At 36.2% G+C, this 22662-nt stretch overlaps 1 protein-coding gene across 8 annotated transcripts in view; it reads left to right on the plus strand.

Annotated features, from left to right (window-relative positions):
- Positions 1-22662, plus strand: part of SOX6 (SRY-box transcription factor 6) — a 373677-nt gene that overhangs the window by 181799 nt on the left and 169216 nt on the right. For all 8 annotated transcript variants that reach the window (XM_048307281.1, XM_048307282.1, XM_048307278.1 and 5 more), the window contains one exon: positions 18189-18278. In XM_048307281.1, the coding sequence (XP_048163238.1) occupies positions 18189-18278 (90 nt within the window). The remainder of the gene's footprint in view (positions 1-18188; positions 18279-22662) is intronic.

A 22662-nucleotide genomic window follows, 5' to 3' on the forward strand; every position in this document is an offset into this window, starting at 1 on the left:
AGCAACAGCACTATGTGAATATAGGTGTGCAGCACAGCTGAGAGTTGATTTTTTACAATATTTGTCTCCTTTGTGCAGTGAGATGGTATCATTTACTCCTGGCTGTATCACTCAGGAGTAATTCTTTCTCTATTTGCTCTTGGAAATAAATTTTGTGGCAGGTCTGCCATCATATATCTTTTGAATAATTTCAGAAATGCATGTTTATATATATATATATCTGTGTATATAATATGCATTGTGCCTGTGTCAAGGGCTGATAAAAATGCCCTGCAGCAGTGCAGCCTGCACAGGCCTTCACCAGCACCATCACTGTACCTAGTCATGCATGCTGGCTGTCTGCTTCTGCTCCTTTAAAGTTCCTGGAGTAAAGGATTTGAAGTAGGCTCAGAGAAGTCTCGTAGCTTCACTTCTGCATCTGAGCATGTATAAAGATCTGGCTGGTTAGAGGGAAGTGTTAGTCTGTCTGCAGCCTTGCTGAGGCAGAGCTACTCTGAAGGTCCTGCTGGGCTGATGTGGCTGTACTGTTGTCCTGAAGGGCGTGGCATGTGTTTCACTCCGTGCTGGTGAACATTGCTGCCAGACTTCTCCACAGAGAGAGAATGCAAAAGAGTTCGTGAAGGTACAGAGGTAAATCTTAGTACTCCATTCTCCTAAGTATTTGTGGCTCTCATGTGCATATACTCTGCAAATAAGCTTTTGAAGCCCTATGTAAAACAGTATTTAATTCACCGAAAGCTGTTTAATTCTCCATGAGAGTCTTTAACATCATTTCTGAGAAGAGAGTCTTGCCTGCTGTGTACTCATTGGCCCAAGTCCTCATGTTCACCAAATCCAGACTGGCCCCGAGGTGTTACCTGTGGAGCCTGTCTGAACATCTTTCAAGAGATACAGGAAGAAAGAATATGTGTTAACATAAAGAGTAGATGATTCTAGGCAAAGGAAAAAGAAAACACAAGAAGCCAAAGAAGAGAATGGAAACATTAAAGAAGGAGGATAGATTTGTCCTAGTAGAGTCCAGAGTGCAATAAGTGAGTGTTTGCAGGTGGGGTACAATGATTTAACTGAACAGCCTGTTTCACTGTTAGAGACAACTTTGTTGTATGCACGGGATCCAGTTTTCCTCTTTCATGAAGAACTCAGTTCCCTAAAACTTTTGTCTTAGATGGAGAGATTAGAATTATTTTAACTTTGCTCACTGGTATTTAGCTTGTGGTCACCTGACAAGTGCAGCATTTTTAGGGTAAGTGCTATTATTTTTCCAGGCTCAGGGTTTAGAGTTGTCATCTGATTTGGAAAATGTGGACAGGATGAATGGGTTTGTTCCTTTTGTAGGGGATTACAATAATACACGGAAGCTTGTGAGTGCTTCTGACAGATGTGCTGGCGGCCTGCCACTGCGTGAAGGGTGCGGCTCTGACTGACAACTTGCAATTATGTGATGATGAATGGTTCTGATGTGTGTTCAAGAGAAAACCACTTTCTAGAAAGTGAAAGTTGTACATACGGTTCCTATAAAGTAAGTCTTAAGAAAGGCCCTAACTTCTATTTTTTGTTGGGATAACCAACTTGGATCCCCTTTTCTGTCAAACTTTTTCTGGTTTTGATAAATAAGGGCCAAACCAAAGTTTATATGGGGAAAATTAGCTTTGGCCCATTTTGGCTTGAGAAATGCTTTATCTGCGTTTTTATTCAAACTGACATCATCACTGCAGAGATGTACAAATGCCTACACACAGAGAAATACTTAAATATATACACATGACTGTTCAGTAGCCAACAAGTTCATCAAAGTAAATCCGTCGAGCAAAAAACCACTTTTCTGTTAGGGGTATAATTCACCCATCAGTAGGGCTGTGTAGCTCATGTTAGTGTTAATGGGAGTTTCAGCCACACACCAAAGACAAAATGTACCCACAGAGGACTTATAAACGATCACTTTCTTTGCTAGATTTGATCCAGATTTTTTGCAATATGGTTCTGTCAAAGTCACAGCCTCTGAGCAACAAGACATAGAGAAGGTCAAGTATAGGACCTTGCACTTGGTTCCTTGGCCCTGGAAAGTAGTTACAGAATCTAATAGATGTTGGTTTGCTCAGTGCTGTTTTCTGATGTATGTGCTACATCTAGTAGCCGATATGAATTGAGTGATTTTGGCGAGATTTTATGGGTAACTTTGCCAGTGATACTCTGAATTGAAACCAGAACACCATCCAAAAAAAGAGGAATTGGGCTTTAAGATTAGGATGACCCCCATCTGGAATATTGTAAAGTGTTCTGTTGTCCGCAACATAAGAAGGACATGGACCTGTTGGAGCAAGTCCAGCAGAGGGTCATGAAGTTGGTAAGAGGACTGGAGCACTCTCCCTACAAAGATGGGCTGAGGAAGTCAAGGCTCTTCAGCCTGGAGGAGAAAAGCTTGTGTAGAGACCTCATAGCAACCTTCCAGTATCTGAAGGAGCTACAGGGAAGCTGGAGAAGGGCTCTCTTTCAGGGACTCTAGTGATAGGACAAAGAGGAATGGGTACAAACTGAAAGAGGCGAATTTAGATTAGTTATTAGGAAGAAATGCTTAATTGTGAGGGTGGTTAATCACTGGCACGCGTTGCCCAGGGAGGTTGTGGGTGCCCCAGTCCTGGCAGTGTTCAAAGCCAGTTTGGATAAGGCCTTGACAAGCCTGGTCTAGTGGGAGATGTCTCTGCCCGTGGCAGGGGGGTTGGGACTAGATGAACTTTAAGATCCATTGCAACCCCTTAACATTCTGTTAGTCTATGATTCTATGTGCTGTCTAAGCAAGGTCGTAAAAGCAGTGCTTAAAAAATAAAGAATTGAGCAAACATAAGAAAGTGTGTATCTGTCCAGGTAGAAAACATATCCTTTTGGGTGCAAAATTAGTGGCTTAAGAGTAATTTTTTGTTGTTTTCTGTTTGGCCAAACTACTGACCCTTTTTTTGGACTACTGGTCCTTCTTGTTTCTGGTATAAAGGTATGGAAGCTTCTTCAAAGGAAAAAAAGCAGTCTTGAGTACAGGTGAAACATGCTCATGGTATTCAAATTTTTAATCTAGTCTTTGCAAAAGTTGCCATTGTTACAGAAGAGTTGTTGAGCAGCCTGATTCAACATGGTGACTCCTGCATGGCTTTGCAGCACACTATTATCCTGGTTTTCCAATACATTTGTTGGCAATATTTGTTCTTATTCTCTGATCGGCTATTTAATACAGCATAAGGTTCCACTATTAGGGCCTGCATCTTGGTCAGTATCCATATTTTGAAATTATTTCACTAGTGTAAAAAGAGAAAAAAAAAGTAATGAAAACAAATGAGCAAATTTAATACTAATTTTGTAAATAACTGAAAAAAGTAACAGAATGTGGCAATTTAATTTCTTTAACATATGTTCTAGGGCTAATTTCCAGTAGTCTTAGGTATTGAGGAGGTCCTGTTAAGAGTTTACAGAAGAAAGGAGATGTTTTTGTCTTCGTATCAAAGTTCACATTTACACCATAGTTTATAGGCTAATAAACTCATTAGGGAGTTTCATTTTGCTGAAGTAGGAAACAGTTTATTTCCCGTCAGCTAAAAGGCTTTTGGACAATTCTGGAAAATATCTGGATGTGGCGTAATTCACAGAAAGGAATTGTTGTCCCTAAATGCAAGATGATGTCCCTAAATGTAAGATCACAATTCTTACGTGCCTAGAATTGGAAAATCTCTTGAGTTTCTTGAGAAACTTGAGCAATATCACTGTAGAATTAAAAAAAAAAAATCAGTGTGACTTTCAGCATTCATGGACTGTACCAGCAGCTCTGGGACCTGCAGTACCCACTTCGCCTTGGGAAAGCCTATGCCTGTGCACAAAGCCTTCATGTCTTTGTGCAGGCCAAGGTTCAGGGTTCATTGACCTCTAGCTTAGGCTGAGCAGTTGTTCCTTTCACACAATAAGTTATATAACATATATAGCTTTGAAAGGAAAAAAAGAACAAAAAAGCCTGATTTTTTTTCATGCAGCTTAGGCCACTAAGTTGTGAAGAGTCCCTGAGTTTACTAGAAGCAATTAAGATGTTTCCTTATAATTTTTTTCCAGGGCCTTCTCTGAGTAAGTCCACTAGGTGCTGTACATGTAGCAGTAGTAAAACCAAACAACAGCTCTTGCCCCAGAGAGATCTCAGTCAAATCTTGTAATAAGAGAGAACAGGTGAAAATCTGATCGGTGTGGAAAAGTGGGCACCACTGACATTGATGTTAATATTGATATAAGGAGCAGCAGTCACTGTGTGCCACCTGCCCAGCCATACATAAGGTGCTGTAAATTATACCTTGCCCATAAATAAGTGTTTAAAAAAAGCTTAAGGAACCAGAGACGTGTAACTTGCAATGTTTGAGATTCTGCCTTCCTAGTGCTCATGATTATATTAATAGTGTGAGGGCAAATGCAGGAGGAGAGTTCAGGCAGGTTTGCAGCCTGGAGATTAGAGAAGTGTTTAGTTGACAAAAAAGACTGTTGAGTTGTGTAAATACAGTTAAGTTTTGTGGGTAATGTCAAGATAAAAGCCACAGTCAGATAATTTTCACGTGGAGTAAAGACAGTGAAAATGCAACCAAAGAGTAAGAGATTGATCTCAATTTTAATGTATGTAAACATAAATTAGGTGGACCAAACAGTTACCACGCAGAGAACCTGGCAGCAGCCCAAACTTCTGCCTTTGGCTTGATAGTAACAAGCCTTCGCATTGCACGTTCAAACATTTGCAGCTACGTTACTTTTTCTCTACGAAGTCCACACATCCATCCTTTGTACTTAAAAGACTTAGGAATCATGTAGTGTCCTTGCTAAAGATGCTTTAAGAGGAAGTATGATATAAATATAGTGTAAGGATTCTTTTTACAATTAAGAAACATATGGTTGCTATTGTGAATTCTGTTATTCCTAGAGCACAAGTGCATGAAGTGCATTAGTCTGTGATTATAGAATGCAAAAGGGATCAGATCTTTGCCTGTTACTCATGCACTGAATTTGGTAATATATTTAAATGAATAAGGACATATTAGACCTCATCACAGTCTGCAGCTTTCTCATGAGGGGAACAGGAGAGGCATGCACTGATCTTCTCTCTGTGGTGACCAGTGGCAAGACCCAAGGGAATGGCCTGAAGCTGTGTCAGGGGAGGTTTATGTTCGATATTAGGAAGAGGTTCTTCACCCAGAGGGTGATTGGCACTGGAAGAGGCTCCCCAGGGCAGTGGTCACAGCACCAGCCTGACAGAGCTCAAGAAGTGTTTGGACAATGCTCTCAGGCACATGGTGTGACTCTTGGGGTGTCTTGTGCAAGGCCAGGAGTTGGACTCTATGAGTCCTTTCCTACTCTGAAGATTTTTTGAATATAATGATTTTTCAATATATGATGTCATTCAGCATTCAAAGAAAGACATTTCCTGCCTGTCCCATTCCTTGGAATAAATATATCTAAGATCCTAAACCAGAACTTATAACTGAGTAATCTTTTGGTCTGATAATCTGGAATTTTCTACTGGTCCTAAAATATGAAGAAAACCCAACAAAACAACTAAACAACTAAGTCTGTGTTAGATTCTTTTGCATTTGTGTAAAGGGTATATCATAAACCAACATTAATCTATGATTTCAAAATGGGTGTGTAGAATTTCACGCATGCTTAAATTTTTCTGGGGAGTTATGCAGCTAAAATTCACCTCATAAATTTAAACTGTTTGTAACTATGGAGTCTGGATTAAATCAACAAAAGCAAGAAGACTAAATGTTTAACACAGAAATTGTGTAAATTATCTTTTTTATCTGCTATATAACTTTTAGTGAAGGTTGTGGCATAACTGAGCTCCATTGACTGTTTCTAGTTTTCTAGTCAGGAGGATTCTGGAAAAGAAAGAATGTTTAGTAACAAATAGCTTGAAATAGGTAGTGTGAACTTAACTGTACTTTCCCTTCTATGTAGTTGTAAAGATTTAATTGTACTGAATAAGTTTTTGCCTTTTGGGTAGCAGATTATTTAAGTATTATTAAATCTCTCAGATGTTTACAAGTGACCCCCATTTTGTCAGCTTTGATATTTATTGTATTACTATGTGACAAATTTGGGGAAGATGTTTAGGCTGATTAATTTTTGCACCAGCGTTGGGGGCAAAAATTATTTTCTGCTGTGGAATATAGGGTCAGTTAGTGCACAGAAGTGTGACAGCACTTGCTCTAAGAAAGGAGGGGGCCTTGTAGAAATCTGTCAGGCTGTACATGGGGATGTCAAAATTTACTCTGTTGGGAGAGCAAGAGGGGGTTATTCTGTTTTGCTGCTCTAGGACAAGGTGCAGCATGCACTGCTTTGTTATCATTAGAGCTTTTAGTTGCCGAAGTCCAGTGTGCAGGAACTATTTTATGTTCACTCTGTCTTTAATTTGACATGATCAGTACCCTTCAAATTGGTGTTGTTTCCAAATCTGGCTACTAAACCTAATTTATAAAACCTTTTTCTATACCTGTATATATAGCCACAGGTTTAAACAGGTTTCAAGTCTTTAATTTTACACTACGTCTGCACAACTGGTGAAAGCTTTCTTCAGCTGCCCAACAGAACTTAAAACATATTAAAATGAAACCAATTTTTGTTTCCATGTAGAGAAGTATAATATTCTTACACGAAAAAGCAATAGTTTTTCCCGAAGAAGAATTCTGATTCGTCCAGTTCACTAACAGGGTGATCCTCCATGAATATGAAACTATCCAATAGCTTATGTCCTTACTGGTCAGCCTGAAACTGTAGTGTCTATTAATTGCTTATTATTCAAGCTGTGCTCAGAAAGCATAGATATTACACAATTGGCTAGGATTTTTTTTTTCCCAGAATATTCAGTAAATGTACTACAAACAAATTATCTTCTCAAAACCTTTGTTAAGAGGAAAAAAATGTAGTCAGAATGCCAACTTCACAGGTGTGAAACTAAGAATACAACTTGAAAAATATCATTGATTTCTTGGTTGTTCAGCTTGAGGTGCTTAGGCCCTGATTCTTTTCCAGGGGACCTAACTTTGTGCAGCAGTTTATATATAGTTATATATATTATAGCCTCAATCTTTACACTGACTTTACATTGACACAGCTGCAGCTGTGAATGTTCAGCAGTTCCTCAAATAAAGCCCCAAGTTTTTTTAAATTGAGCTCCCAGAAAATGAAACTGCGACCCATCATTTCTCCTTTTGCAGTTCTCTCCCTCATTCATTTAGCTTCTTTGAACTTTTGCAATGAAACGTAGCCAATGACTGCATGGGCAGCAGCCTCATTTGCTCTGCAGTTCCAGTTTCTGCTTTCATCTGGGATTATCCCCTATGCTGAATATAGCAAGAATACCATACAGAAATTGTGTACCTTTAAAAAAAAATTTAAAGAATATACCATAATGTACACAGGGGCTGAATTAGGATTTCCTGGGGAACGTTAATTCTAAGATTTCCACGTTTCCATTACTTGACTTTAAAAAATTAATAATGTTCTTTTATAGGAATAAAAATGATGGTTAATTTTATCCTCTATGTATATAGGGAAATGAAAATGCGAGAGCATTATTCTTGAAGTTATTAGTGCCATCTTTTCTAAAATCTTTTCATAGCTATTATTCCAGAAATATATATCCATACTAAGTACTAAGTTAATGCTTGGACTCCATGATCTTAGAATTCTTTTCCAACCTAAATGATTCTTTCAATCTATGGCATGTAGACTGCTGCATGTAAAATTTGTAAACCTTTTAAAGCTCTGTTTGCTGGAATTAGGAATCAGGAAATTCTTGCTTGATCTGTATTTATGTTTATATAGGATATGATAATTTGTTTAAGTCAAAATTTTAGTAATAAAAAAGGGGCTAGAGAACAGATTTTGTCAGTGTATTTTAGCGTCCTGATAAAGACTGCATCATGTGCCATAGAGACCTTCAGAAATGGTAAATAGAGAGGAGATTCTAGCTATTGTTTTCACTCCTTTACATCCTTGTTTGAAGTAATTTCAAATCAAGAGCATATTATTTTGCTTTCTTTGTATTATACTTTTACGTACAAAAACGCTTAAGGATTTCTCATGAAAAATTTTTTGTTATACAATTGTTTTAATTTCAGAATATTTTATGTACGAGCTGAGTTAAGATTTTTATACACAATATTAAGAAGCCTTCAAATTATTAAACAGATGTTTATTACTGCATTATTAGGGTAATGAGTAGAACACAATTTGGGGGAACAAAATAGAGGTCCTTTGAATCATTCAGGTTTTGTTCATAAGTCATCTGGTGTCACAAATCTTGCAAGGAACATTAATCAGTTTAATAGAAACGGATTTTTCTTGCTTTTCGGGAAGTCCCCTCACTCCCATTCCCCCAATTCCCTGAAACTAACCTGGTGTGAAGGAGCCTCCACCCTTTTGTGTTTTTTTGTACTAGCTTTTGTTTAAGATATTTTTAGTCCTCAAAACTTTGCCTAATATTTTCATATTAATTTTTCAGAACTTCTACCTTGTTAAAAGATACAATAATTGGCATGGCACTTGATAGGAGAAGGAGCAATAACATAAATGTCTATTTGTGCTACCAGAGAATTTCTTGAGTTGAGTTGATCCTTTGCTTGCTTCAGCTTGGTACAAGAAGGGTTGTGCAATATTAAGAGAAAATAAAATCTGCCCCCACGTCTTTAAAAAGTGAGTCCAGTGGCTGGGTTTAGTACATAGCTGGACACAGGCTGACATTCCATCTGCAACTTCTTGAGCTACTAGGGAAATTAATTTTTAAAAGAAAGATGGTCCGTGTCCAGGAACCATATGATACACAATATGTTCTGGAGCAGTTTAACAAAGAAACATTTAAAGATTACATTCTTAAAATTTGTTTGGGTAATAAGGAGAAGAATGTCACTTCAGCTCGGAAGTGTTTGAGAAGAGTGGATGCCAAAGATGAGAGTGAATTGTTTAGGGTTATAAAAAGGCTGTAACAAGGTACAGAGGTATGAGAATATGACAAAGAATAATTGGGCCAAATATTGGGAGAAATTTCAAATCTGTTGAAGACTAAGCAGGCTGTGATGGAGCTATGCTGAGGAGTTCTAGCTAAGATCTTGGCTCAGTCTGTTCTTTCCCACTCAGAGAAAAAAATCAGAGAGAAAACTCAGAGCTGTTCAGTAAAGAAAGGTGTGAGGATGTGGAGGCAAAGAAAATAACGAAAATGGAGATCTGCTTCCATTAGCACAACTTTCTCCTTTCACAAAATAACAAATGATGAAAATCCTATTGATTTTTTTACTTTGCTAATATGTACATAGCAAGAGACAGGAAAATAAGTGTATCATTCTCCTTTTTTATATCAGCTTATACAATCTTTTTGCCATGGATTGCAAGCAAATTGTGCTCTGCTTTTCCTGTCTATCCCTGATTGCTGTTGTTTAAAGCCTAAAGAGACTTTCTCTTGCCAATATTATACGTTCACTTGGGAAGTAAATAGAGGTGCTGATACTTAGAGAATAGGTGAATACATATAATATACTGTATACTATCATTGTAATGCAAATAAGGCAATAACTTCAATGAATACAGCCAATCTAACAGTAAAATATAGCTTATCATAGAGTGGAAACTTTAAGTGGAGGAATGAAATGTACATGTAATTTTGATAGACTTAAAAGATATTTCTCTTGTACTGATATGCCAAAACATTGCATCCAAGCAATTACACTGACACTTAAGAAAGCTCCTTTTGACATACAAAGTGTATTGTCTAGTGCAGTGTTCATGAAATTAACATTTTCCTGAAGTAATCATATACAATTAAGTGACCAAATAGTTCTGAGGCAATACAACTGTATTTCACAGGAACTAAATATATTTCTTCACACTGATCCTGCATGTTTTAGTTGAGCAGTCATTAGCATGTTTATAATGGTTCTAATTTAGCACAACATTTTCTGAATTTTATCCTTGAGTCATTTACAAATTGTTCATATTGAGTAAACAAAGGAAACAGATTGCATTTTATACTTAGTAATTTATCTGAAAGAAGAGGGGAGGGTTAATTGTCTGAAAGTTTTGCTCTGTTTGGGGAAGTGATTCTAGTCTTGCCTTGCTTGGCACACAATGCATTTTTCCCTCTGTTCTAGGGGGAAAAGAAAAAAAAAAAGAATGGAGGAGTGAGTAAAATGAAAAATTAGGAGCAGGACAAGATTTGCCACTCCCAAAGGGGAGTGTAGAGCAGAATTGGAGCTGGCATGAGATTATCTAAAACAGTTGGTGCATTTCTTAATGATCAAGTGCTTGAGAAGTCCAGCTCTCTCTCACAGAGCATCTGTGTTGATGTTTATATCAGTGCCCTGCTGTATGGGAAAAGCATGCTTTCTCTTGTTGCTTTTCTAAAAATAGTGTGGCATATAGCATTGTATGAGTTATTTTAAGAGAACAAAAACATTTGCGAGGTTAAAGGTCCTGCTTTTTAATAAATAAATAAAAATAAAGGTCAGGACTGTATCTTGGGTTGTTCTTTCCATGAAATACAAACTCCTTTTTATCTAGAGTTTTGCACTGAGCAGAATTTCACTCTTTGCACTAGAGAATTCCTGCTGAAGCAAACCATTTTAGGCAGAATTGGTAGAAGTTCAGACTCTACAGTTTTTCCCACTAGCCACATCATAAAAAGCAGGTCTGGAAATCACCCCCAGCTAAATTCCAGTGTTTCTGTTTAGAATGTCTGTTGTTTCATGCAAGATCTAGACCATTCAAGTAGTGCAAATGAATTCAGAGGAAAACCAGAACATTTTAATGCCTAATTATTTTTAGTGATCTTGGAGAGTTTTAATTAAAAGTTAAGAGAGCTCTCCAAGCTCTTACAGTTCTAATTTTATCATATTGTGGAAATCTTGTCACTATGAAAAAATGTACAGCAATTGGCAGATCTGCCTGGTTCCCTGTCCTAAACAAAACTGTGTTTGGTAGTCAGATCTCAGTTGCATTTCCATCATTGCTCTTGCAAGAAAACATCTACTCTGAGCTGACTGCCTTTTGCATGTAATTAGAAAGGTTTTTTTGCCTTTTTTTTTTTTTGGTTGGTTGGGTTTTGTTTGTTTGTTGTTCTGTTTTTTTCTCTCTCTCCCCTTTTTTTTTTTTTTTTTTTTTTAAAGTTTTACAGACTTGGATAGAAAAGAATCAATATGAGAGGAGGAATTAAGAGACTGGCCAGGACTATTTGCCTCCTTAACATCCCAAGCAAGATATAGAATTTAGGAAATATTTTATTTTATTTTATTTTATTTGTATTTTACGATAAATCAAGCAAAAGGAATTAGCAGCTTTTCCTGTTCTAAATGTCATGTTGCTCATTTTTGTGTTGTGACTGCAGTTCTTGCTTTTCAAGAACTTGAATTTGGAGAGCTTATTAAATTGAGAAATTCTTGAGAAGTTGGCCAAAGAGATCAGTTCACTGGCTAACAACGTGTCGAAATGCGTTATATTTTAATTTTCTGTTAGACCATGACAATTAATTATGGTACAAGAACAGTATGGAAATTGAGAAGGATGAGATGAGATTCCCCTGACCTGCTGCTCCACTGACAGCAAGATTGAAGCCAAGCTGCTTATGAGCAAGAGGCAGTGGCAGTATATTGCAAATATGGATGTTAAGCCTTCAGGCTGATTTTTGATTAGTTTTGCATTGTTGCTTTCTCTTTTTCTTTTGTATAAAGTTTATTGAAACTGAGAAGGATAATTTGTGTTTGAAAGAAGAAAAAAAGGAACTATCACAACAAAAAATCTATTTTAGCAACGTTACACAAACTTTGCATCTTTGGATTAAAACAGACTATATATACAACCCAGCAGTTTAGTTTCTAATAGTCGTGGTTAAATTATATTTTATTTTTTGAATAGTGAATGAAAACATGAAGTCCTTAATTTAATTTTGAATTGTTAGAAGATTATAAAATTGTCTTCTTTCAAAGTGAATTAAATTAACCTTATGCCTTTCTCTTTGATACTCAAATGTTAGAGTTTGCATCTAATTTTAAAACACATGACATGAAGTGTGAAAATTAGGAAATATTTTTATGATTTCTTCCTATACTAGATTGTTCTTTACCTCAAGGAAATCTGATTGGCAGTGAACTCACAAAAGACACATAAGCAAGCTGTTGTCATGTACTCAGAGAGGGATCTGTTAAACAAAGCTCCTAATGCAGGTGTATTAAAACTCATCACAGGATTTAAAAAAAAAATACTCAGTTTTCTGTATTTTCATATTTCACAATTTTAATGACTGGATCTAATAACAGCAACAATGGACTTGCTGTTTTAGTTTAATTGTAAGTAACAAAGATTGACTAGAGTAAATCTAAATTCTGCTTGCCTATTATTCAGAAATATTTGTACTGATTTAATTAAAATTTTTCTACTCAGAAGAGGATTTATTATTCTGTGAAAAATACTGAAACAAATCTTCCTCTTTCAGATCTGTGGTGTATTGCATTGTTATTATTTTAGGTGTCATGTCCTTAGCTTCACCTACTTGAAAAAAACACATTTGCAATTGAAGCGTGGGTTGAGATGTGCAAAGGTACAACAGGAAGCAGGCCAAAAAATGGAAGTCACTGTAATGTTTATTTGCAGCTCAGTTGGTTTGGGGGGGGAAAAGCAGCTCTTCTGTAGAAGGAATCCAGTGCAATAGGCCTAGTAAGCATACAAATGTCTGTCATAAGGAGTTCGTAAGCTTGTTTAACATTCTTTCAAAGAAAAAAACCCACACAATACTTTTTCTCAAACAGATATTTCATAGATGCTGACAGGCTAATTCCACTTGTGCTGTTTTTCTTATATAGACTTGAATGAGGCATGTGAACTCATTTGACAAAGGCTGATCTGAGGGACACCTTTTCTCCCATGGAGCTGAAGGCAAATAAATGGAATGAGAGTAGTTTGGGTAATATAGAACATTAGAGATGAAGGAACTTGCAAATTGATATGTAGTCCCAAACCCTGCTCAAATGTGATATTTTTATGTTTAACAATATCTACTAAATTATAATAAGATATAACTCTAGACTGAGTCCTGAAATAGAGACAATGATGCCTTTAGTTCTGTTGTATCATTCTTCCAAAATGCAGAAAAGAACTTTATCCTTCTCTGCTGTGGATCTGAACATGGTTTAGAACAATTTCTCTTGCAGCATTCCTGATTTCTCTTCTAAATCCACTACCTTGTCTTCCCCAGTGCCTCTTTCCTTGAGATGTAACAATTCTGATGCACGTAGAAATATGTCACCTATACCTTTATACCTTTGATTGAATTATATTTCTGTATTGTTTATGAACCTGCTGTGCATTTGCAATCATTATTAATAAATCAATGTGCTTTTGTCTTCTGTCACAAAGTAATGTGTGTATTCAAGAAGAATTGTATGCAAAACAAGTCATGTTTTAGAACTCATATCATTAATAATTATCAGTTTGCAGTATTGTTACAACATGTTTTGAGGGAAGCTTATTATAAAAGAAATAACAAGGCACTGCACAGTAGAAAGAATAAGACAGTTCAGTTGATCACTGGTATAGGTGTTATAAATATGCCAGTCTGTACTATAGTGTTTTATTAAATCTCAAAAAGTCAAAGCTGATTTGAAATAATAATGTCTGACAGTCAGTGCTTTGAAGTTTTGCTGCTGCACTCTCACATTTAGGTTTTCTTTTATGTATGACTTTACCATAAAAAAACAAAAATTCACACATGGCATGAACGTCTTTTTTTTTTTTTTTTATCTGTATTTCAAAGAAAGTAATAGGAGGCTACTTCAGTGAATTAAGAGGGGAAAAAAAAAAAGGAACCCCCCCAAATCAATGAGGATAGGTGCAGGCCACTGTAAGGTCATACAGTATTCGTGTAAGCTATAGCTGGGGTGAGTAACTTGTTGAAGAATGTAAAAGTGAAATTAAAAGGAAAAAAAAACCCTGAAAAAAGGGGAGAATAAGGATGAGACAAGAGGCAAAAGCTAGTCCTGATTCAAGCAAGATGACTTTCATTCAGTCAGAAGAACTTGAGAGCTTGGCTGTGATAGCTAACACGCTCGTTCTTCATCACTGGCTGTGCAACAAAGAGCTGGATTCCATCCATTCCGTGACTGATTAATTACCCAACGGACAAATGTTAATTCTTTTCATCGATGCTTTGTCATTGTGAAGAGATCCTTTTCATCTAACACCTAGGCTTTTTTTCCTTCAGCTGTTTTTTATCCTGATTATATATCTTTTAACATCCTCTTCTCACTCACCTTTGCAAAACTGTCATGTCTAACAAGATTCTCAGAGTACTTTAAGCTCCTTTAGTTTACAATTAAAATTGCTAACTAAGTATGTAACAAACCGTGATATTAAATAATACTCAATGATTTAATTTAGTCATCATAATTATACTTAACCTGTTTGCTGTCCTTGAAGGAAATTTTTTCCTAGTTCACAAGAGAAGAATATAAAGGAAGAGAAGCTGTGTGTTTTTTAATAGAATAAATTGCTCCAGCGCAACTTCACGAGTTTGATCTTACATGTGCCAGTAGAAAATATGCTACTTTGCGGCATAAGCCTAACTGTGGTTTATAAAGTCAGTGAGAAGAGCTAAAAATGTATAAATGCTAATTTCTTTCATTGCTTCTTTTATAATTGTCTTTAGCAAGAATACCCCTGAATTTTGAAAATGTCGGGATCCACAAGGTTTGGAATGGTGCTGAGGCAGTGCAGGGAGAGTGATGCAGTGCAGATGTGAATTCGGGCTCCTTTCTTCGGTGTTCAGTGCTGGATTCCAAGTCGATGTTTTGTTTCTATAATGAATCAAATCAGAAAATGTATCAGTATGGATGAAGATGTTTTACTGATGTCAGAAGATCTCTCTGTAGAATTTATGTGTCTGTAAAAATTAATTTTCAGTACAGAAAGAAGAAAAATCCCTTTCTGATTCACAAACCTTTCAAGACGTGTGTTTGTGAACACAGAATACAGAACTTGAAGGGAGATGTGCCTTTCAAGTATAAGCCTTTATATTTAGTTTTGGGTCTAATGTGGAGAACCTCCAGAGGGCTTTAATCACATATCATTATTTTAAATTTGAAAAATTATGCAGAATAAACATTGTAATTGAAAATTTACAGGAATTCTAGAGAGCTACTTTTACAATGTTATAAAAAAAATTATTAAAATGCTCATTGTGTAATCATTTTTGTAATCCTCCCAATAGCAAAATACAGTAGCTATAAATTGTGTGGTCAGATCTAGAACACAGAATTTGAATGAGATAGGGGTGTTAAAACAACTCTTTCTTACGGAATTTTTCAGTCATTTGTAGAGCAAAATTCTAACTAGCAATGTGATTATATCAAAAAGGCACACAAATAGACCTGTTTTCCAATCTAGTTCTTTCCAAGTCTGTCTTTAGAAATACATTTTTTGCCCTTACATAATATAAGAACACTACAGATAAGCATGGGTGTTCTTAGGAACAGTGAGAAAAGAAATAAAACAAGCGCTTTTGAGGAAAGTATTTTATCAACTCCAGTAATATGCTAGTTATTTCTTTTTTGTCCTTTTTTAATTGAAATCTTTTTTTTTCTTTGTGTGAATTGAGGAAAATATCTTCGTTAAAAGCAGTGGAATACATAACTTATAGCAAAACAAAATTCTAAAGCCTTTTTTCAGGGATGAGGGGTCTGAAATTTTGGCAGGGGAGAAACACAGAAACCTCTTTTTAAACTAATCATGATATCACAAAAAAGAACAAATTATAATGTTCTATTGATAATTGATGGTTATTTCATGATTCTCCTATTATCAGGCCAGAACTCATAAAAGTAATAAGTGCTTGTTATTGTTAAAAGTAAATTGTTATTATATAACTAGTATTTTAACACTGCCTATTGCAACTTACAGCTCCTTAATTTTGCCTCTTTCATAGAAAGATATAATTAGTAAATAAATTAGCTTTTTTGCCGAAATATTACTTCAAAAATATTTATGAGCTGTGTTGTCTTTCCATGGAGGCTTGCACGGTGAAAATGTGTTGCAATTAAAACCTGATCTTTGATCTCTTGGTAGTTACAGTTTGGTTTGCTTTCAACTGGTTTTTGTTTTGTTTGGGGTTTTTGTTTGTTTGTTTATGTCAAATGAGTCATGCTAATGAATTTTTAGGCTGAAATGACTTGTACCCTAACGTATGATTGGCCATATGACCATTTTCTTCCTTAAACTTCTCCATAAATCTTTAACTCCTCCTTTTGCGACCCCTTTGAATGCCTCTCCTCCCTCTGAGTATTTTTGGAATTCTCTGAAGTGGAACAAACTGTTACTCGTTGCAATGATATGATCTCTGTTGCCATTCTTAAATCTGGGCTTTTTGCTTTTGCTTTTGCTTTCACATGTGTGAGTGCTTCTGCTGGGACTGCTGAAATGAGAATTTCAGCTGCGATTTGACCTTAATCTGCCAGTAATTTAGTGGAATTTAAGTTAAGACTGAATGCTGCGTTCTCATACAATCCACTGTTAATTCGTGACTGGAGTAGGACCGGTATAAAAATAATCAAAATTTGGAGTATTATTAGCTACTTAGAAATCATTGTGTAAATTGATCTTCTAAAACAAGTGGCCCCTTGCTACGAGAGCTTCTAGGAAGAGAAGGTGTGTGGTTGTTCCCAGTGTGTGCACTAAGGACCAGCAACGCCCAGAGTGATGTGTGGTCTTACAACGAAGGCCGTTTGCAAAGATTTGTTTTGGGAGCAGAGTTACGTGTAGGTAATGGTTTTGATATCTCGCAAACTCAGCTTAAGGGTTTCCAAGGAGTTTAGCACAGACATTGTAGGTGAGTCTGCCTAGAGGTGAAAGTAAATACATGTAGTTTAACAGAGATTCTATTATTACTAACTGGGAAGGAATAGTGTTCAGTTGTTTGTAAAGTTTTCTTGGTAATTGTTTAGAAATCCGAATTGTGCTTCTTAAAAGTCATAAAAACCCATATCACATCCACGACAGGGTCATGGAATGGCCATGGGCAAGGACACTTCCACTAGACCAGCTTGCTCAGAGCCCCGTCCAACCTGGCCTTGAACACTTCCAGGATGGGGCATCCACAGCTTTTCTGGGCAACCTGTACCAGTGCCTCATTGCCCTCAAAGTAAATAATTTTCTCCTAATATCTACTCTAAACCTACTCTTTTTCAGTTTGAAGCCATTCTCCCTTGACATGTCACTACATTCTTTTGTAAATAGTCTCTTTCCATCTTTCTTGTAGGCTCCCTCCAGGAGAATTTGTAGTCTTGCAGGCTCTCCTCATAATAATTTCTATCTTAAAAATCACCTTTTGTATGTATCTGCAAGGTTATCTATAATTTAGACTTCAGAGCCAATTAGTTTAATTCAGAAACTGAAAAAAACCGTTAGAATTTATTGAAGTCTGTTATGCTCAATATAAAATTTTGTAGTGGAATGGGGGTCTGATCATAGGAAACTTACTGGGCCCAATCTTTTACTTTCTCCAAAGTGTAATGACTTCAGTGACAGTTTTGCCTACAGAAGGCCTCCCAGACTGGGGCAAAGACTTGAAATGTATTCTGAAGTTCATATGACGAAAGCCTATCTTCTAATCATTACATGTTGTTTATGGTGTACTGAGAAAATTTCTGATACTGTGAACATCGAATATGTAGAGTGCTTTCATGAATTCCATGGAGACATTATATGAATAACTTTTGCATTGACATGGGTATAAAAATGGGTTTCAGATGTCACTGTGTGCCAAATTTCCAAAAAAAGCTACTAAATCTTCATGTATAATTTCGAGTGTACAATCATTCTCAAATGAAAAAGACAGAATTCGTATATACATTGGCAATCTATGCATGTAAATTGGCAGTTAGCATGCATAAATCCTCAACGAAGTTTTTCTTTCAATTAGACCCTTGTTAAATCCATAGTAAGTCCATTAACCTCAGGGGAATTACTTTGGATTTAAAATGCAGTTAAATAAGAACTCTCTTTGGCTGCAAGTTCATTTCCTTTCTAAACTATGATTCGACTGGTACAGGGAGAACAGTTTTAAAATGAAGGTGGCACCTGTTTTCCTGTAAGAATATGTTTGATAATTCCTTTTTTTTTTTTTTTTTTTTTTTAAATAGATTCATCCTGTATGGAAAAGCTTCTTTCTAAAGACTGGAAGGAGAAGATGGAAAAATTAAACACAAGTGATCTCCTTGGAGAAATTAAAGGTATCTCACTAGATCAAATTTTAAATGTTTGCATATATTTTAGGAAGGGGATTGAGGATTTTTGAAAGTTCAGAAAAAATAATAGAAATAGCTGTAGAGGGTGGCGTTCTTTCCAGTCAACTCACCCTGCTTTTTAAGGTTTATCTTGACATGATGGATGAGTGTGCCAAAAAAATGGAGTATGTCACAATCAGTTATAGGCACTATCAGGGATGTTATCACAAAACACCAGGTTACTTACATTAGTTCACTGACATCAGCTATATATCTCTGAGCAGAGGAAGAGGAAGAAATGTGGAGTTACCAGTACTTGGTACCGCTTCTTCCCAGTTGCACAAACTGTGTGTAGAAACAGCTTTCAGATCATAAAAGGGGGTAATTGTGTCATTGCTGTTCTAAATCTTTGATTCAAAATGGGAAAATATATTAAAAAATAGTATTTCTATTAATCCTATTATGTAGAGAAAGAGCAGGTCTGGATAAAATTTGGGACTTACCAAAATCAGTGCAAGATTTGTTGTATATGTGGACAATAATTTCCAGTATTTTCATGATTTCTTTAGCCAGCATCCTAGGAAAAGGGGAATTCTCTTGACAATCAAGTACTATGTAAAAAACTTTGAGTGGTTTTTCCCCCCCCATCAATTCTTCCATGCGTTTTCTTAGTGAGAAGAAATTCAGTGTTATTGATTAAGAAACAAATTTAAAATGTGCTTTTATTTTGTGCTGTGAGAAGGGGTCATAAGGCAGGTTTAAGGAGTACACAAAGTACCCAAGATTTATTTCTCTTCATTTGTATAATTTTATTAAACTGCAACTACAAAGCTGTGGAAACAAAGAGTCATGTTCATCCTATTAATAAATATTTTCTGTAAAATTCTTTAATGTAAAAAAAATATATATTCTATTTGATGAAAATTGATGCTTAGGGATTTAAATTTCCACTGAGGAAATTCAAGATAGTGCAATTTTTTTTTTTTTTTTTTATTATACAAGTAGATGAAAGATTGGGTCTTTTTAATAAGTAAGTTATAATTGGTTCCTTCAGGACCAAAAATCTGTTGGATTCTCCTGATTTTTCTGGTAGAATTATGACAATGCATATATGTTAGGCAGGAAAGAAATCCCATAGTAATATCAGTGACAGAAACATAGCATACAATTTTGCAGGAACATGTTAAAATTGACTGAAATAAAATCCAAAAAAATTATGTCTTGAAATCACAATCTATTTAAAGCTATATTGTCTCTTAATAGTGTGGAAAACATTGAATGCTAGTTGAATTATTATTGTCCATTAATTGCAAAATATAGCTACTTAGTCTTTAAATGGAAACTACTTGAATGCTATTAGCGAATCAAATGTAAAAGAGGTGGCATCTCTAACAATGCAGAATAATGTTCTTTCTTATTTTATATGGGAAAAAATGCTTTCTAATGGCATCTCATTTATTGAAAAAGAAAGGTTTGTTTTTTCTGGATTTACGTTGTTCCTCCTATTTTCTTAGCATATCTGTTTATCTGCAGAGTGAGTGGGTAGAGCTCTTGCCTCTCATCTTTTTCTCATCTACCTACAAAGCTCTCTCACTCCGATTTGGAAGAATTTTCAGCTACCTTTTCCAGGGGAATAGCCTATTAGCTGTATAAAAAGGATCATCAGATTAGGCTCAGCAGATTTATATGTTGCTAGTCCCTCAGTCAGTTTCCACAGCCCATTTCCTGTATAACTGGTCCGTAAATGGTTATAATAGCTGCAGTATTCATCCATGCTGCTAGTTGGCTTCCAGCAAGACTAGATGCTGAATCTTTGCTACTGCAGCTGCATTTAATTTTTTTTAAAATAGAACCAGCATGGAAGACAAATAATGGTTGCTGTTATGTTGTGCTTTACACTTCAAACCTCTTGACAAAGACATTAGTGTTGTTTTATAGAAGAAGAAAACTAGGTGCAGAGTTACATAGCTTGAGTAAGGGCAGGTCTGAAGTTGGAATCCTTTCCTTTGGGCTCCCAAAACCATGGCCCAACCATTGTCTCCAGGCTGGTTACCTCTGAGCCAATAAAACCACTATTAACACAATAGTCTGGTATTAACTCCTATTAGCATTTTTTTACCTTAAATCAGCTCTGAAAGGAAAAAGAAAACCACAAACAAATAACAACCTAATCCATGGCAGCATGAAAACCTGATTACATGAAGGAAACAAAACCAAGTAGGGGAAGCATACTTTAAAATAAATCCTTTCATTGTTCAAGGTGGTAAATTTCATAACCATGAAGGTCATTTTCATAGTGCTGGTTGAATTTCCAGCAAGGTAACTGGCAGGGCATTCTGAGATCTGAAAGAACTACATTTGAAAATGTGTTGTCTTTGTGAGGTCAAATATATTTTTCCTTAATTTCCATTAGATCCTAAATAATTTTATTTAATTGCCCTTGTGCAGAATTTTTGTTCATATTACTGAGAGCCTAACATAAAGACATCAAGGGATGCAGTAAAAATAAATAAATGTGTTCATTAGGGGAAAAAAGTCCTGATTATAAGGAAGCAAGGTGTTGTCCTGTGAGGAACCACAGCTACTGCTTTTTGCACTGACTGTTTCTGGGAGTTGTTTATTTTAGAGAGAAGGCGTTGTTCTCACTAAGGATAACCTGAGCACATATTCTTCCTCTGTGTCTGCACAACCACAGCCCTCCCCCTTCAGTGAAAGACTAGCATCTTGGTTGTGGGAAGGCAGTTCACTAAGAATCAGTGCCAGAAAAAAGGATGAAAGCAGGAAAAAAAAAATGTACCACTGACACAAACTGTTTCTATTCATGTTTGGGAAGCACACAGACAAGAAGAAAAGATAATTGGCTGAGAGAAACAAATAAAAACGGTATTTTCTTGCTTTACCTTCTATATTTAGAACACAATAGTGTTAATCAAGATATAATTATAAACTATATCTATTAATTCAAACAATAGAGGCCAATACAAAAGTAACAAACAGTGAATAATTCATTTTTTCTCAGTGTGGGATTGTTCCTGCTCACAATTACTCTTGCACAGTGTGCTTCACTTGTAAAATTGCTTTTTCTGAGTTTCTTTATTAGGATTTCAGTTATTGATAATGGTCCAGATTCTTCCTTGAATTCCAGCCAAACAAGCCATTGACTTCAGGGAGGTTGCATGGAACTGAGGAGAATCTGGCAGAATGCTTTGTAGCCAAATTCCAGTGGTTAAATAAGTCTGCTTGTTCATTTGATATGTTTATAAATGAAACACATAGGTCAAATTTTCAAAGGTCTCTGAAGCAGTTGACCTGAGTTAAATGCCTTGCTCACCTGGAGAAAAAACCCCAGAGCACTCTGTGCAAATCATTTGATTGTACGCTGTTTGCCAGGGGGTGCATGCAAATAGATTTATCTAAGGTATACAAGCAATTTGTTAGGCTTACATCTGGCTTTTTCAGCATTTGGTTTCTTTCGTATATAAATTAAGATCAGGAAATACTTTTCATCCTGATTTTTCTTATTACGTATTTGAATAAACAAAGTGAGGCAGGGTTCTTTTCTTTATTTCCAGATATTTGGGTGCACAGAGTTCTGTCCTCACTCTCCCTCACTGCATGTATTTCTGTTGCTTGGTTATCTAGTTTTTCTTCAGCAGCCACAGCTAGGCAGAGTAGCATCATTTATCACTATACAGAGTCTGTTTTAAGTTTTCTGTTTCTGTTCCAAATATAAATCTCTGGAATAGCACGGTCTTGCATGCATCAGGCAGTTGTCCTACTGAAATAGCCAGCAATGGTCTTTCTCAGCATGCAGAGTCTTTGAAGATCAAATAAGAAAGGTCAGTCTTTAAGTAACTTAAGCAATGATGTTATTGTGAAAGGGTCAGAATTGGTCTAGCAACCTCAGAGGAGAGTGACTCCTGGGTCACCAGCTACTGTGCTGCAGGTTAGTCCTCTGCCTTCCATTGGTGGTGGTTGCAACTGGAACTCTCTATATTTATAGGCATTGTGACTTGAATGTCACATGCTGTCTTTTTGTACAGTAGACTCTATTTTGGGGAGGTGAGTGATTGATGTCCATGGCTTTATCCAACACAGAAGGCTGCTTCCATTATGCTTCCCATGCTTATCCCTTCTCCTTTTGTATTTGCTGCTTTATTAATAAGACTCTAAACTCCCTGTTTTGTGTGATGTGCACATTTAATAGCCTCATATTATTTGGGTAGGTGGGAGGCAGCATTCCTGTTTCCCAGGAAATGTTGAATTTAGTAAAATGAAGCAACTTCACCCATTTGATAGTCTACTTGCAAGATATCCACAGACAATTTTGGAAAGGATATTTTTCCCTGGTATAAGAACAGGAGAGATGCGAGAAAGTGTTTTCTAGGAG

The sequence above is a fragment of the Corvus hawaiiensis genome, chromosome 6, assembly GCF_020740725.1.
Source record: "Corvus hawaiiensis isolate bCorHaw1 chromosome 6, bCorHaw1.pri.cur, whole genome shotgun sequence".
Classification (NCBI taxonomy): Eukaryota; Metazoa; Chordata; class Aves; order Passeriformes; family Corvidae; genus Corvus; species Corvus hawaiiensis.